Genomic DNA, 16,286 nt, shown 5'->3' with positions numbered 1-16,286 from the left:
TTTCTGTTTTTTTATTCATTTAGGCTACGGGCGCACGACTCGGCACTATCGTACAGAACATCTTTAACCTGGGGGTGGCCGTGATCTTGGCCTTCATCTACGGCTGGCAGCTGACCCTCCTGTGCCTGGCGTTCGTCCCCTTCATGATCTTCGCAGGTTTCCTGCAGATGAGGATGTTGGCTGGCTACTCTAGTGAGGAGAAGAAGGCTGTGGAGGATGCTGGGAAGGTAGGTCAAAGGTCAAGATGAAGAAGCAAGGCAGCAGATGTGTCCTATGTCTATGAAAAAAATGACTGAATATGATTAAAGATTTGATTTGTGAAATTCTTTTTAACAGCGAGGCTTTTCAGTGCATTTGTGCCAAGATATCCAACTAAAAACATTTTGGAGTTCTTTATTTAAATATTGATGTCAGCAAGTCTTAGAGTTACATTGCAAAGAGCTTCCATTCCCAAATTTTGGCATGCATCTGAAGAATTGAAAATATGAGACAGAAAAAAAGGGATTAAATTCAGATTTTCCCTTCTAGAGTTGGATTGTGTTGATTGATAGTCTAGTTAAAGTGAAATTGTAAGTACCTTCCATATGGTTTTAGCTTTAAGTTAGTTTTTTTTTAAAATCCAGTCTTCCGGGAGTCTCTTAAATGTGTTATTGTTCAATATATAAGAAATGTTTGAATCCTGGATAAGATTAGCCTTGTAGGCCAAGGGGAATAGAAAATAAAATAGTTCGGGCATTTTGTGTGTCACTGCTTCCAAAGAAAAGGTAACGTTATACCCTACAAATCCAGCTTAAAGTTAATTGTCTTAAACATCCTTCTAACTTCAAAGAATTGTCTTTAGGCATGCCAATTGTTTTGTCATGTTTTCGCATTACCACAGCTGTCACTTGAAACTAGGGCTCAATGAAACCACATATGAATGTCACACCAACAAAGCTTTTATTGTTCTTTCCCAGACGGCAGTTGAGGCTGTGGAAAACATCCGTACCGTGGCCTCCCTCAGCATGGAAAGGAAGTTCTGCGACCTGTACGCCGACAAACTCAAGGGGCCGTACCAGCAGTCTCAGAAGAAGGCCCACATCACGGGGCTGGGGTTCGCATTCTCGCAGTGCATCATCTACTTCGCCTACGCCGCCATTTTCCGCTTCGGGGCATGGCTGGTCGCCAACGGGCACATGAACTTCAGAGACGTGTTCCTGTAAGTGATGCACACTTGTGTAATTTACTTTCAATGTGTTTCAATGAATATGAATCGGAAATGAAGGGAAAGTCAAAGGTGATGGATGCTGCCGGGTTGGTTGAATGATTGATTGATTGATTGATTGATTGATTGCAACATTGATTTATCAATTGAATCATTGGTTGATTTGTTAACTTGATTAACCACTGAATTCATTTATTGGTGATGTGGATAAGTGAGAAAAAAATCGTGATCAGACCTGGTGATGATGGTTAGGTTGGTTTATTGATTGATTGGTTGGTTGGTTGGTTGGTTGGTTGGTTGGTTGATGATATGGATAAATGAAAGAAAGTCTACAGTAAAATGATAATGATGGGTTAGTTGGTTGGCTGGATGGTTGTCAGATTAAATGGTTGATTGATACATGTATATCGGTTGATTGATTGATTAATTGATTGGTTGATTAATTAATTGATTTATTGATTGATTGATTGATTGAATAATGATTGCATTATTCATTGTTCGTTTGCTTTGTTAACTGATCAATTTACCAAATTGATAATATGGAGAAATGAAAAAAAAGTCAAAGATTTTGGTTGGTCAGCTGACTGATTGACTAACCATTTGATTGATTTTTGATTGACTGACTAACTATATATGATTGGTTCATTGCTAAATGCTTGCTGTTCCAAACAGTGTGCTTGGTGCAATCATCTTTGGAGCCATGGCTATTGGAGAAGCCAACTCCTTTGTTCCAAATTATGCTAAAGCAAAGACCTCTGCAACGCTCATGTTTCGACTTGTCGACCGCAAACCGACAATAGACAGCTCCAGCCAAGACGGGGAAAAACCCGTAAGTTTCCTTCACCTGCATGTAATTCACGATTTATAACATTTTCTTCCTTCCGTATATACAGTGTGCTAGGTGCCATCATCTTTGGAGCCATGGCTATAGGACAGGCTAGTTCGTTTGCGCCAGACTATGCTAAGGCAAAGACATCAGCGACTAAAATGTTCCAGCTCTTTGACCGACAACCGGCGATCGATAGCTCTAGCGAGGAAGGGGAGAAACCAGTGAGCTTCACTTGGCTGTTTTGTTATATTTCACTTCATATAGCACTGATATAGGAGTGAAATATATTTATTTTTATATTTCACTCCATACCACTGGTATGGGAGTGACATATATTGTTTTTATATTTCACTCTATGCCACTGTTATGGGAGTGAAATATACTGTTTTTATATTTCACTCCATACCACAGGACTGGTGGGAGTGAAATATATAGTTCTTGATGCAGTTTCCTCTTCATCTTCTTCTCCTTCCTCTCCTGCCATTTGGTCAAATAGAAATGAAAAAAAGTGTGATCATATTTTGGCCAAACTGGAATCTGGCATGGAGTCAGAGTGGGCAAATACACACAGACCTTACTTTCTTTTTTAAAATAGGCCTTTATATGATTTTAGGCGTTTGGGCCATTTTTGAACAAAAAATGTAACAATTACCTTTAATTTGATGGAACAATCTATGGGGAGGCAGAGGGAGTGAAATATTCTGTCTTTGCTTGCAAATGTAGCCTTAGCTTTCTAGATTTATTTCATTTGAGTTTCTTTTGTTCAATTGCTATGCTGGCGTTGTAACTACACTAGTCTTAAATGTAGAGGTATAGTGCAGCTCAGATTTTAGGAAATCTAACATGATCTTGTATTCTTATAGGAAACCTGCATTAAACATAACAATCTGTACTAGAAATTATGCTGTCTCGGTGTGCAGTAGTGAATGTATGTAGCATTATGACTGGTTTATATTCTTAGTAATATAAATTAGCTATAGGCCATGTTGATTAGATCATATGGATGACATCCTCTGGGACCCCAAAACGGATGCGAGCATGAAGAAAAAAAAAGGTTGGCTAAACAAAATTAGTTGCCTTCATTTTTAAATATAAGTGGTCGAATAAACGACCGAACACGCAAAAGACGGTATACCAAAAAAAAAGATTCTTCATGCATTTTTGTCCTTTCACGTTTTCTTCTTTGACTTTGGAATTGACTTTGGCATTCCACGACATAAGTATATCCATTTTCCAATATCTTTAGAAATTTGCAATCCACGAAATGTTTTGCATTTTTTGTACGATTTTTGGTATGGTTGAAAACTTTCTTTTTTTTTTAAACAGATGAAACATTATGTGCACACGGATATCATACATATATCAATCAAATCGGCATGGCCTTATTAAGCGAGATGCCATTGGTTGTTTCAACAGTCAAGCTGCGAGGGCGAAGTGTCGTTCCGAGACGTCCAATTTGCATACCCGACCCGTGAGAAGGTGACGGTGCTGAAACAGTTCAGTACGTCGGTGCGCCCAGGCGAGACGCTGGCCCTGGTGGGTAGCAGCGGCTGTGGGAAGAGCACATCTGTACAACTGTTGGAGAGGTTCTATGACGCACTTGCTGGCAATGTGGTGAGTAAATGTCCGAATCAACATTCTTCACAAAATCAGAATTAGAATCATAAGAATCGGAATTGTTTAAAAAAAGTCACCATGAAATACCCCAACTTTTATACATTCACTGACGAACAAAAAGCCACTTTCTTCTTAAAACCACAGAACCCACAAATTCTAGAGAAAAAGTGGGGCTTTTTGTCTTCCATTGTATCCAAAAAAAGTCAAACCCTGCTTGTCTAGATATTGCTAACTCTAGTATTAAGTAGTCTATTGTTACAACAATGTCAGTCACAGTATACTGTCACATGTATGTTTTTCCCTATATTTTGTACAATGAACTTGAAATGAGCCCTCAGGCTTGAACTTGCAATAAAACTTTCATAACACCACAGTGACTCCTTTTGTGGGAAAATGAAAAGCAAATGGGTGAAATTTCTTAAAGGTGACAAACTAAGAAACAGGCATCCTGCGATAGATCCAGTTGCTACCATAGGAGCCAGAAAGTCAACCTCATACTTCTATGAAATATTTAAAACTTTTGTAAATCTTATGCAAATATCTTACACATCAACATAATTTATGCATGGTGATGTCCACCTTCAACTAACTTACACATGTCACAAGTATAAAATTCTCATCATTTATCACTAAGCGGTAGTATAGATTATGCAAATCAGCTCTTTTGCATGTTTGGTATCTGTTTATGTTCCACCTGCCATGATGTACAATAAAATAAATTCTAACTCGATACCTCTGACTTAGATGATTGACGGGAAAGACATCCGTACGCTGAACATCCAGTGGCTGCGGAAACAGATGGGCATCGTGTCTCAGGAGCCGATCCTGTTCAACACGACCATCCGGGAGAACATCGCGTACGGAGACAACGAGCGCGAGGTCACGCAGGCGGAGATCGAAGCCGCCGCTCAGGCCGCGAACATCCACAGCTTCATCATAAGTCTGCCTGATGTAAGTAGTCATGAAAGATATCCAAGTGTACATGTAGTAGTATTGTGAGAACCATTCATCTAAAAAGTATCAGGAGGTGTGGTCAAGGTTATCATAACACTGATTAAGCTTTCGTGAATGGTTTTATCGAATTGGTAAATCACTGAACAAAAATCACTGAACAAAAAGACTCTTTGTACACAACCATTGGTATGTGTTTTATTCAACTGAAGTTTTGGTGACCATCTGTCACCTTTCTCAGGCCAGTTCTGAATGGTTCACTTTGCACTGCAGATACTAGTATATAGATTAGGTGTTGCTGCGTAAAGATGCGGTTAAAAATTAAGAGTATTTACCGCATCTGTAAGCAGCAACACCTATAGCTGCAGTGCAAAGTGAACCAGTCAGAATTGCCTCGAGGAAAGTGACAGACTGTCACAGAAACATCAGTTGAATAAAACACTTGGTTGTGTACAAATTAAAGAGTCTTTTTGTTCTGAATCAGCTGATCAAGATGTGAAATAATCCATTTAGTTTACCTTGTGCTGATTGGCAGAGACTCTCCCTTTAAAATTTGCAAAACATTTCAATTGGCATTTTGTTGTGTCATAAAACAGCACAAGTATCATCTTTTTATCCTTTAATATGTATTAAGACCGCCAAACCATTAAATCAAATTCTTTATTTTGTAAGAGATGAGAGTAACAACTTACAATCGTACTGCTGAAATGTTACTTCGTACAATGTACTTTTAATTAAGAGTTCTATTACATGTATGTGCAACACTTGTATTTTCTGATGGAAATTTAATGTTAAATGACTCTTGTATTTTCAGGGCTATGAGACCAACACTGGTGAGAAGGGTACCCAGCTGTCTGGAGGACAGAAACAGAGGATCGCCATCGCCCGCGCTCTTGTTCGCAATCCCAAGATCCTCCTCTTGGACGAAGCAACTTCTGCTCTGGACACAGAAAGTGAAAAGGTTAGTCTTAGAGTCTTAACTGATAAGTATCTAATGCCAGCTCAGAAGAGGACTAGAAATAGTCATGCTTTTAAGTACCGGAGTTATCAGCCAAGGATTGATGTGTTCAAAAATTCGTATTTCCCGAGAACCATAGTAGAATGGAACTCGTTTTCATCAAGTACTGTAGGAGTATCTTCACTAAGTAGCTTTAAAGAACGGTTACAGATATGCATAGTCTAGGTGTAACAGACCGTTCGGTGTAATATAACCAGCTGCTGCCGCGCCGCGTGCCTGCGAGGCTGGTGTGTTATGCCTAATGGCGGTCGTACCGGCTTTATAGATACAGATACAGATAACTACAATAGAGAAAGATGCATTCACTATCATGTGAACTGCCTCTTTGAGACAGGCGAATAGCTCTACACTTAGTCTAGCTATTGGCAGCACAAATTTAACCTTCTCTCTGCTTCCTATAACCCTGGAACCTATAGGGAATTGGGTGCCAAACAGCTACTTAGAGTGCTAAAGGTTAAGATCCTGAAGCTGCATACATGGAGATTTGTCTTTGGATTAGGTCATTATCTGCAGTTTGAAAGGAAGCAGCTAGGTTTCAAATCTAAAGTCCTTTGTGCAAGTAAATAATCATCAATGTTCAACAATGATAAAAAAAGCAGCACCTTAATTGTAGCTTGGCAGAGGTAAAAATGATTTTATTGGATCATATTGCAAAACTGTATAGCGCTACTAGCTAACAAAAATGTGTCATGCTTTGTCCATTGCAGGTTGTACAAGAGGCACTGGACAGGGCACGGGAAGGTAGGACCAGCATCGTCATCGCCCACCGCCTGTCCACCATCTTTAACGCCGACAAGATCGCGGTGATCCACCACGGCAAGGTGCAGGAGATCGGCACACACCAGGAGCTGCTGGCCAATAAGGGGCTGTATTACAAATTGGTCAACGCACAGATGAAACAAACCTAGAACTGATTATACTGCTTTATGTGTGCAACATTCCCTTGCAAAAATGGAGTGTAATGCTACAGTAACCCTAAAGCTAAAAATCTTCATGCTGCTCTAATGCAGCATTGGTGCCGACTGCCACAGTAATTTCAGAGTAATTATCATGGCTGTCTGATATACCGCTACCACTCTCTAAACTGCCAACTCAGCAAAACCTTGAATGAGTAGCATAGTGCTACATTGATGCCAGGTGCTGAGGTGGCATTGATGAAAAAGTGTCATATTAGTCCAGCATCAATGCAGCACCAATCCAGCATTACACACTACTTTTGCAAGGGTTCTTTATGTGAGCTGTTCTTGTACCTTTTCTTTTCAAGCGTGATGTACAGTATTTCTCTCAAAATTGTCAATTCAATTCAGGGCCTTAAGTTTTTAGAATATACCCAATTATATATTTTCATTCAAGAGGCAAAGACATGATACTACAAGTTTACAAATGTCAGTTGATGGTATTGTGACCAAAAGAAAATACATGCACAAAATTCCTTATGCCTTGAGAGTATGAGAAGAATAAGTTTAAGTGCGAACTATCAAGCCTGGAAAACAAAACAAACAAATTTTACACAATTATCTGATTGCCCAAGAAGATTTTACTGGCAAAAAGGTACAATGATCTTATTGACAGACCCATTCTTTCTTGAACTATACTATCACTGGGAAATTTCCATTCCCAAGTTTGTAGTATTTACATTGTACATGAAAACCCATCCTTGTCTTCACACTGTTTCTACTGTCAAATCTCTACCTCTACTCACATGTTCTTTGTACTAAAATGTGTACTACAAAATGTAACTTAAAGGGTTTTCTATGCTGCCAATGGTTGTACGTGTCTGACAGTATTATAACATAAAGAAACATTCTCACAAGCTGCTACTGTTGGTAACATTTTTATATGTCCAAAGTCTTTGACTTGATTACATTTAAGGCTGTACTACTTAATATATATTTCAGATTTTGATATCTTTTGGATCCAATATTCTTGTACGGAGACAAAATGAAATAGCACAGAAACTACTTATCAAAGTTCTATTGTGTACTTCTTATCGTTACTTTTCTTTCTCTAACTTTATAGACATGAATCCACAAGAATCTAGAAGCCCTTTTCAAACATTTAATTTTACATGGTTGGAAGATTTAACAGTATACAAGCCTAATTATCATGTGTGTGTATATATATACATTATATAGGAAACTCACTACGACAGGCAATCACAATTGCCAAATGTTGTAAGATGTTTTTTTTCCACCTTGGAAGGATAGAATATTCTTGGATCTGGATATTCTTGGAGTCTATTTAGCTTCTCTTGATGAATAACCTATTAAGAATTATTGAAAAATAATTAATAACCTAACGTTGCATTAATGATATTCTAATCACCAGCCATATAAATTATACACCACGGATGTGACAATTTTGAAGTATTTATTTATGACAACTGTTAACAGTACTTAAACGGGCTTGAGCATAGGAATTTTTGGGACAAGCTAGTTGGGTACCTACCTACCTACCTAGCCCCTAGTTGGGTAGGGGAGTTTGAATGCAAAATGCTCAGTAGATGACAAAATGTGAAATATACATAATCCAGATAAACCATGGTCTCTTATATAGTTTGACGGAAAGTGCCAGAATGAATATCCAATATTACATCTACACATTGCTAATTGATATCCGAAAACAGTATCAGATTTTATGATATCATATACATTCACTCTAAGATTATTGTATATCACATTTAGCCATCCTTAAAACATTGCTGATGCCTTAAACAAGCCAGTATCACTTCTTGAACTGAATATTCTTAAGGTTAAGGATGATGTTGTCTTCAATTAAGGACATCATTATGATTTCTTAGTGTCAGCTCTTGTCAGTTATTAGAACATTTGTTCCAGTGTTAACATGTTTGGGGTGCATTTGAATGATGGTTTTGAAGGTAATTTTTCAGCTGATGAAAAATGATATTTCTGTATATCAACATATTGTACATGGTGGTATCTTTGTAAATATTTGTTTATATATTCTGATTTTCATATCGAAACGGAATGTAATTTGGCAAAGAGTTAATATGCAGACAATCTTTGTGATAGGAAATGTTGTTGAGTTACTATATATATATACAGCATAGCTAGTTTTGAAATCATTTTTTTTTTCAAAAATGATATTCTTTCTGAGTGATATTTGAGTGTAACTTTTATGGTATTCAATTTGAACCATGCAACTTTTCGCTTTGGCCTTTTACTTAATAGTTATCAGAAATATTTGATATCTAACATTGTTAACAAATGTCTATTGTCAGTTCAGCTGTACACTAATTTTGGCATAATCTGTATTTTTTTCGCTTATTTCTTTTCATTTGTAAAAATGAATGACTGTCAAACAATTGTAGTAGGAACTATGCAATGGAACCAAATTTGGTGGAAGATGAGTCGTTGAATTTGCTGTGAAACTGGCATGGCATGTGGACAACCAAAGAAATGAGGATCCTTTGAGGGTTGAAGAAAGATTTTGTAAAGATCCCTTTTTTATTTCCCAGGAGATAAAAGACTGCATTTAGTTATTCTAAATATTTCTCTTAGTATTAGGTGTTTGATGGTCTCAGGTTTTGTTAATTCAATTTTTTTAAGGTTTGCATTTCTATTTGACATCATAGTTTAACATCTTTTATTTAAGTATCGTAGTAAACTTGACACTGAACTATCTATTTGAAGGAAACCTGTCTTGCTGATCTATATATACTGTTATATATGGTGAGGATTATTTGCTGCTGTTTGTATGGATGTCAGCTATTGTCGTGAGTTTAAAAGTTATGTATTCAAGTTTTCAACTTCTTGTAATAAAGTTTTCTCGTTATAAAGTGCTTTGTTCGTTGTTGTTTTTTCCTGCGCAAATAAGTCCCATTAAGAAGGTCATTAATGATATATTTGAACACTGAACGCTATTCCCTTGATTGAATTGATAAATTCAATTAAAAGTATTCAATTAAAAGTATAGATTTATAAAATCCCAACCGCAGGTACTTCAACTGTTCAAAGGTAATCCCTACTACTAGCTGTCTTCGATGCGGTACAAAAGCGCCGCCTAGCAGAACTGTGCAAAAACGCAAGCGCTATGACTGTCTCGCAGTATTACAATTTAAGCTTCATAGCTTGTGGTGTAATATGATAGGATCTATCAAGGATACAACGATATTACATCACTATATAGGAAACAATTCCTTTCTAACGTAGCTAGATGATTAAAGTTCTGTCCAAGAATCAACAACAAGTCGAAGTTCATGCCCATGACAAGAAATGTTACCGTAAACTGTTATCTTAATAAGATCGATATGCGGCTCTCTCCTCACTATTGCTCTTGCTTTTCATTTCCCGTGATACCCTGCGCTAGTGCTTGGGCAGAAAAATTGAAGAAATGGCGGCTCCTGGCTGTTTGTGCTTCGCGCTGGTTTGGGCCGTCATCTCGTACCTGTACCTGGGAGCAACCGCACTGCAACTGACCAGGAACAAGGTAAGACAATAAAGATGTACTGTATATAGAGATACCATACATTCCTCTAATACACTTCTTTCTGTGATGGGAGGGGTTATATGGTAATCGCACTTAAGGTGGGGGGCGCTATGAGATGCGTTCTTAAGGCAATAGGTATGGGATGTTGGTGACATGGAAAGGAGTAAAATATATATTGCCGAAAAAAGACATATTGTGCATTTTCATCAGTCTTGCAGGACAAAAGAGCATTAAGTTATGTTCATACTTTTATTGCTGTATTCTTTTCGACCACATCACTAATTAATGTGGTGATCATGATATCTATAATAGCAAGTTGGCATTAGAGTATACTGGATTGTACATGTTACATGATTGTGTGTGTGTGTGTGTGTGTGTGTGTGTGTGTGTGTGTGTGTGTGTCGGTATGTCTGTGTGTGTCTTTTTGTGTGTGTGTCTGTGTGTGTGTGTGTGTGTGTCTGTATGTGTCTGTGTGTGTGTCTAGTTTTGACATACTGTTATAAAAACATGGGAGGGTAATTTGTAAAGGTGCATAGGTATCTGTTTTGCCCTCCCTTTCAGATTGTGATGAACTCTAATAAAGAAATAAAGGCATAAATGACACATTATACAGTGTGTCTTATACCGTTTAAGAGAAACTATTATATATAATAGCTCGCTAGATACAGTATAACACCGGTGTTGAAACCCCCACCACGAGGCCCCGTTATGCCGTAGTGCGGCCCTCCGTACCGTGTAATTGGGACAGTGTTCCCATGCGGTACGGGCGCGGAGATTGATTCCTTTATTGTTCATCTCCATTTAGCCTGATTTCCGGGCTCGTTCGGCTACTTACCGTGTACATGGGGTAGTCATCCCAGGCGTAGATTGTTTCCCGGCTTTCTGATCATCTCTATCTAGCCTGGGATCCAGACTTGTTTCCGTGTAATTGGGACAGTAATCCCCGAGTGCGGCACCACCGTAGAATGATTTAAATGTGTAACGTTATGTATGTGTGCGCGCGCGTGTGTGTGTGTTCGTGTGTGTATGCGCGCGAGTGCGTGTGTTTGTGTGTGTGTGTATGTGTGTATGTATGTATGTGTGCGCGCTCGCGCGCGCGTGTGTGTGTGTGTGTGTGTGTGTGCAAGGATGTTATATATAATCTCCTTGGTGTGTGTGTGTGTGTGTGTTTATTTGCATGTGTGTCTTTGTGTGTGTGAGTGTGTGTATTTCAGATAACTTCAACCTAGTATTAGAAGGGCATTTGTGTTCGTTCGGTGATACATGTAGTTGATCATAGCGATATCATTGATAAAGTTTATATTCATAAGTAGATGTGCAAACGCTATTTTCCTACAGAACTATACTGACGAATACATTGTGTATAAGACCTTTCATGATGATATTAGAATATTTCTCTTGAATTTGATTATAACAAGCTTTTGAGTTCGACTTGGTGAATACAAACGACCATAGCGCGTCGGTGCGTTTAACGACAAGCGGCTGAATACAGTTTCATCAGGGCAACATCTGGGCTCGTTTCACACATATCGATCCACGGGAATAAATGTGAATGAATCCGGAATGTTCGCCTGTAGAATCCTTTATTGGTTTAAAGTCCTCTTGTGCAATGGGAATTAGCGTGGCTTAGATACAAAGGAAAACCTGCGCGGATGAAGGATATACATCCACAGAGGTAGTAAGATACGCCCAAAATAGTTAGTAATACTCATGCAATTTGATAAAATTTCAAAACAGTCTGACAGCAGTTTCTGACAGCATCCGCTGTCTTTCGTTAGTGAATGGTGAATGCACTGACGAAAGACAGCAGAAGCTGTCTGAAACTTTTGACTGTTTCAAACTTTTATCTAGTTGCTTGAGTATTTGTTTTGTTGTAAATGAAAATCTGACGTTCTGCTGCAGTACCGTAGAAAGTCGCTAGGAGGCACATATATTCGAACATGTCCTTTGTTTTGCCGACACCGACCCACATAACGTTATGAAATATAATATGGATCCGTCCACAACTTCTAGAGTTATGCAGTCCACATAAACTAGACATTCATTAAAACGGAAATAAGGTACCCTAAATATAACATTCTTGGCGAATTTATAATCATTTACTATAAACGTTTTACACATGAATGTTGGGAAGCAATGTTTCACAGAACTGCTGAAATTTGAGCCATAGTTGGGTGTTGTGCCCTGCAAATGATGACTAAATCTGCAAACGGCGTCAAATTGATACTGAAATGCAGCACGGTCTCACGTTGACCTAGTAGCTGTTGTTTTGGTCATTTAATACAAGCCCGATCGATAATGTGAGTCAGAGATGAATTGGCGCCATCGGATTTGGAATAGTAATATACAGTGGTTCCCATTCTCAGCACGTCTGAGCCATTATGTATCATCCAGTGTCTAGCTAAACTGTGAAGGGCTCGGTTTACCAAGGAGGTTTAAACCTCCTTGGGTTTACTGTTTCTTGGAAGACAGTATCACGGGGAAATAGAATCGGGGAAGGGGTTGTAACGGTTAGAATGTTCCACTAATACAATATTTGCTATGCTATGTACTATACACCGATTCTGATTTTAACGCAGTTGACCACTTTTAACCACTTGTTTAATTCGCCTGGCTTTAGACGATTACGTGAAGTTTATTCTGCGATGTAGTATAAAGTACTAAGAAGGCGATATGTGCGTGGGGTATGGCTCTCTCCAAACACGGGACCTCCGTTTAACGTCCTATCCGAGGGACGTCCCTAACCTGGGCTAGGTACTTATTTACACTTGAGTGAAGTGAGGAAGGTTGTGTAAAGTGCCTTTCCAAAGATTCGAAAGTCAGAACCGAACGCTTTGGCGTTGCGCCACACGAACCCAGTCGTTGCTCTCTCCCCCTGCCACTGGAGAATACGTACTTGCCAGGGTGGCCAAGTCAGTGCCTCGTCTCCACTTAGAACGTTCTAAGCACACGCCTTACTCCTATATATTTGTGTGTACTCACATACACATAAGGAAACAAAGGAGGTACGTCGTTGTCGGAAACGACGGACTGCCGTTATTAGCATAGTCTTGTTTCTCTTTCTCTTCATGCGTGTTTCTCTTTGTACAGAAAGTCGAGCCCATCACAGCTGAGACTGTGGTGCTGGGACCGCTCCGTCTGTGGCAACTCATCGCCATTGTCGTCACCGGGGTCTCCTCTATAGGTGAAAAAATTAATTCTAACCAGCATTGTATCATTTATATAGTTGCGCATGCTTGGTTATAACTTGTATATACTTTTTTGATTATATATTTTTAGTGTGCTTGAACATGTAATGTTAAGTTGGGCAGAAGACATGTAAATGAATGTACCATGCGCCACCATGTTTCTCTTCTACAAGAGAAACATGGTGGCGCATGGTACATCCTTTTACATGTGCTACACGCCTTATGGTAACGAAGTTTATATGCATAAATGAATAAAGAAAGAGAGAAAGAAAACAGGATATTCTACTTAGACACGCTACAATGATATCAAATGGAAAGTTGATGATAAGATTTCACGCCTTTGCTTAATGCATGTAGATTTTGTGATTGTGAATTCTTCTGTCGTAAGCGTACTCACATATTCAATCTATTTCCATTTTATGCATGATCTATTAAAGTATGAAAAGTCTATCAAGTAATGGAATGTGCAGACACTAGCTTTAGCCTTTTCTTTGTGCGTTAATTGCGTGTGATACCTCGTTTGTTAAACTAGAATGTGTGCACTTAGTTCAAGCACGGATTGCAGAGTTCTATTTGGATGCACTAGGCTGTCAATTGGAGGCAGGTGCAGTGACATGTAAGATCACAAGGGGGCGTGATTGACGCGTCGTTGTGTTTTACCTCAGTGATCACCGCCTGTTGCTTCTCCAAATGTCGCATCCCACGAACCAAGAAGGAGATCGAGGCGAGGAACGCCAAGAGAGAGAACCCGATGGGGTACATGAACCAAGTCGCCATGCCGCAGCAAGGGGCGCCCAGACCCGCCCCGCCACAGCAACAAGGCGGTAAGGGGAAATTCTGGCTTCGAGCTGAACAACTTTGAAATTGAAAAAAAACAACATGTTTTTCATCAGTATCAGGATTGGTGGAGAAACTAGGTCGCTTATTTGATATTTGAGTTGATATCCTATAAATGCGAAAGCTTTCACGGTCTGAAACTCACTCACTCACTCATGGTCACTCACTCACTCACTCACTCACTCACTCACTCACTCACTCACTTTCTGTTACAGTAGTTTCCCACTTTCAATCAATCACTATTTCACTCACTCACGATCTCATTCAACCAATTAATTTACTCTTTCACTCACTAATTCAATCAATCATGGTCAATTACTTTTTCACTTTTTTGTCAACAACAATGTTGACACAACCGCCTTGCTTGAGTTGCATAGGGAGGTATGAATTAGAACTACAAATCGATTTTGTCACCATCATAAGATAAGACATCAATCCATCTTTTTCTGTCTATTTCTACAGGTGTTGTCCTGCAGCCCTCAGCTCTGGAAGCTGCTGCGTTTGAAGAACTGGAGATGGCTTCCGGAGGGAGGGTACCGTGATGTCGGAAGAACTACTCGCAAAATGCAACAAACGTTCAACATTTCGTTGGTCAACCGTAACGTCACGTCCGGTGGTGACGTCACATCCGGTGTCGACTGTTAAAAAGAAACCGAAATCATGACATCTCCTCTCTTGTACGAGGAATTTCTGGTTCTTTCTTAAAGACGCCAACGCAAGAAACGTAAGAAATACCCACAAAAATATGGCTTTGACATTGATGTTCACAACAAAACGTTGTAGTCACTACGATCAAATTTCGACTTGCCGCTAGTTTCTGTACTTTCAGGCATCTCAAAAAGTACTACACACATTTCTGGACATCTCTTGCTGCCATTTATTCGGTGTTTCTTCAGCTTGGTGTTGTCTTTATACGTACGGCTATGTACGAAAATAATCCATCACATTGACTAGAAAAGTATAGTACAAAATCTCGTGTTGTAAGCTATAGTATGCACAAGAAAGGGCTTATCAGATCTATATTTCACTCCACAGTACAATTCAAGGAGCAAAATGAATGTGGCAATGTAATAGTATTTCTCGGAGCCATCATGATATAGAGAAGTATCGCTACACTCGACCTCCTTTTATCTATTATCCAATGAATTAACTTGAGTCATTCACACAGAAAAGTGTTTAACAAAAAATGCTGAAAATAACGTGCAGAAAAACGCTAAATTCCTATTTTCACTAAGCGTTTTTAACAAAACAGTATACGTAAGTGCGTATAACATAATCATCTTTTCTTCATAACCATACCGATGGCTTCCTAGGCCATATTCACTTCAATGTTAACATATTAGATGCCGTTAGCACAATCATCTTTTTGATAACCATACCGATGGCTTTCTAGACCATATTCACTTCAATGTAAACCTATTAGATGCCGTTAGTAGTAGCACAATCATCTTTTTCATAACCATACCGATGGCTTTCTAGGCCATATTCACTTCAATGCTAACGTATTAGATGCCGTTAGTAGTAGCACAATCATCTTTTTCATAACCATACCGATGGCTTTCTAGGTCATATTCACTTCAATGTAAACATATTAGATGCCCTTAGTAGTAGCACAATCATCTTTTTCATAACCATACCGATGGCTTTCTAGGTCATATTTACTTCAATGTAAACATATTAGATGCTGTTAGTAGCTGGACTCTCAGCCTGTGTGGTAGAAGATGGACTCTCCGGTACGCCGTTAGTAGCTGAACTCTCCGACACTCCGTTAGCAGCTGGACTTTCAGGCCCGCCGTTAGTAGCTGGGCTCCCCGGCTCGGGGACTTTTTTCTGCCGAGGAGAGAACAGGACGCATCGCTGAAGGCTCTTCCAGCGACGTTGCCCGGCAGTTCTTGCGGGCTTCAGGTCGTTCTTTGCGATGTACGTCCGTAAGAACGCTCGAGCACCGGTTGCTCCTCTCTGTCCATGGAAAGAAAATTATGAAGATATCTTCAAGTGATGTTCATAGATTTTCTTTTAATGCTAAATCAAGGCCAGTCTCCTAATAGGCAGGGCCACGCCCGTGGTCTATACAATATACCTTGGGAAGACTCTGCTAAACCGGGCTGAGGTTTCCACTTTTGTGGGCGTGACTTCCAATCAGCTGTCAGCCAATCAGAGAATCGCCGCAATTTTTCTTAAGGTAAATCTGAT

General features: G+C 39.3%; 3 protein-coding genes across 4 annotated transcripts in view; 2 read left to right on the top strand and 1 right to left on the bottom strand.

The window, feature by feature from the left end:
* The window catches only part of LOC136446858 (ATP-dependent translocase ABCB1-like), a 35,466-nt gene extending 28,584 nt beyond the window's left edge, over positions 1-6,882 (top strand). The window contains exons 25-31 of the mRNA XM_066445493.1: positions 24-227; positions 957-1,198; positions 2,098-2,254; positions 3,450-3,647; positions 4,395-4,601; positions 5,416-5,562; positions 6,327-6,882. Of these exons, the coding sequence (XP_066301590.1) occupies positions 24-227; positions 957-1,198; positions 2,098-2,254; positions 3,450-3,647; positions 4,395-4,601; positions 5,416-5,562; positions 6,327-6,527 (1,356 nt within the window). The 3' untranslated portion in view covers positions 6,528-6,882. The remainder of the gene's footprint in view (positions 1-23; positions 228-956; positions 1,199-2,097; positions 2,255-3,449; positions 3,648-4,394; positions 4,602-5,415; positions 5,563-6,326) is intronic.
* A 3,061-nt stretch (positions 6,883-9,943) lies between these two features.
* Positions 9,944-15,127, top strand: LOC136446896 (uncharacterized). Its single transcript, XM_066445542.1, has 4 exons — positions 9,944-10,068; positions 13,159-13,252; positions 13,922-14,080; positions 14,556-15,127. The coding sequence occupies exons 1-4, from the start codon at positions 9,973-9,975 to the stop codon at positions 14,633-14,635; spliced, it is 429 nt and encodes a 142-aa protein (XP_066301639.1). The 5' UTR covers positions 9,944-9,972; the 3' UTR covers positions 14,636-15,127.
* Positions 15,128-15,449: 322 nt separating this feature from the next.
* Positions 15,450-16,286, bottom strand: part of LOC136446894 (uncharacterized) — a 29,923-nt gene continuing 29,086 nt past the window's right edge. For both annotated transcript variants that reach the window (XM_066445539.1, XM_066445540.1), the window contains exon 13: positions 15,450-16,052. In XM_066445539.1, the coding sequence (XP_066301636.1) occupies positions 15,771-16,052 (282 nt within the window). In that variant the 3' untranslated portion in view covers positions 15,450-15,770. The remainder of the gene's footprint in view (positions 16,053-16,286) is intronic.

The sequence above is a fragment of the Branchiostoma lanceolatum genome, chromosome 13 (assembly GCF_035083965.1).
Source record: "Branchiostoma lanceolatum isolate klBraLanc5 chromosome 13, klBraLanc5.hap2, whole genome shotgun sequence".
Classification (NCBI taxonomy): domain Eukaryota; kingdom Metazoa; phylum Chordata; class Leptocardii; order Amphioxiformes; family Branchiostomatidae; genus Branchiostoma; species Branchiostoma lanceolatum.
The sequence above is the reverse complement of the archived record's forward strand: the minus strand, read 5'-3'. Positions and strand labels throughout refer to the sequence as shown.

What these genes read in the sequence shown, in the direction of transcription:
- LOC136446896 (XM_066445542.1), top strand. Translation starts at nt 9,973, where the DNA reads ATGGCGGCTCCTGGCTGTTTGTGCTTCGCGCTGGTTTGGGCCGTCATC. An exon ending in TGCAACTGACCAGGAACAAG is followed by an intron (nt 10,069 to 13,158) that starts GTAAGACAATAA and finishes CTCTTTGTACAG; the next exon opens with AAAGTCGAGCCCATCACAGC. An exon ending in CACCGGGGTCTCCTCTATAG is followed by an intron (nt 13,253 to 13,921) that starts GTGAAAAAATTA and finishes GTTTTACCTCAG; the next exon opens with TGATCACCGCCTGTTGCTTC.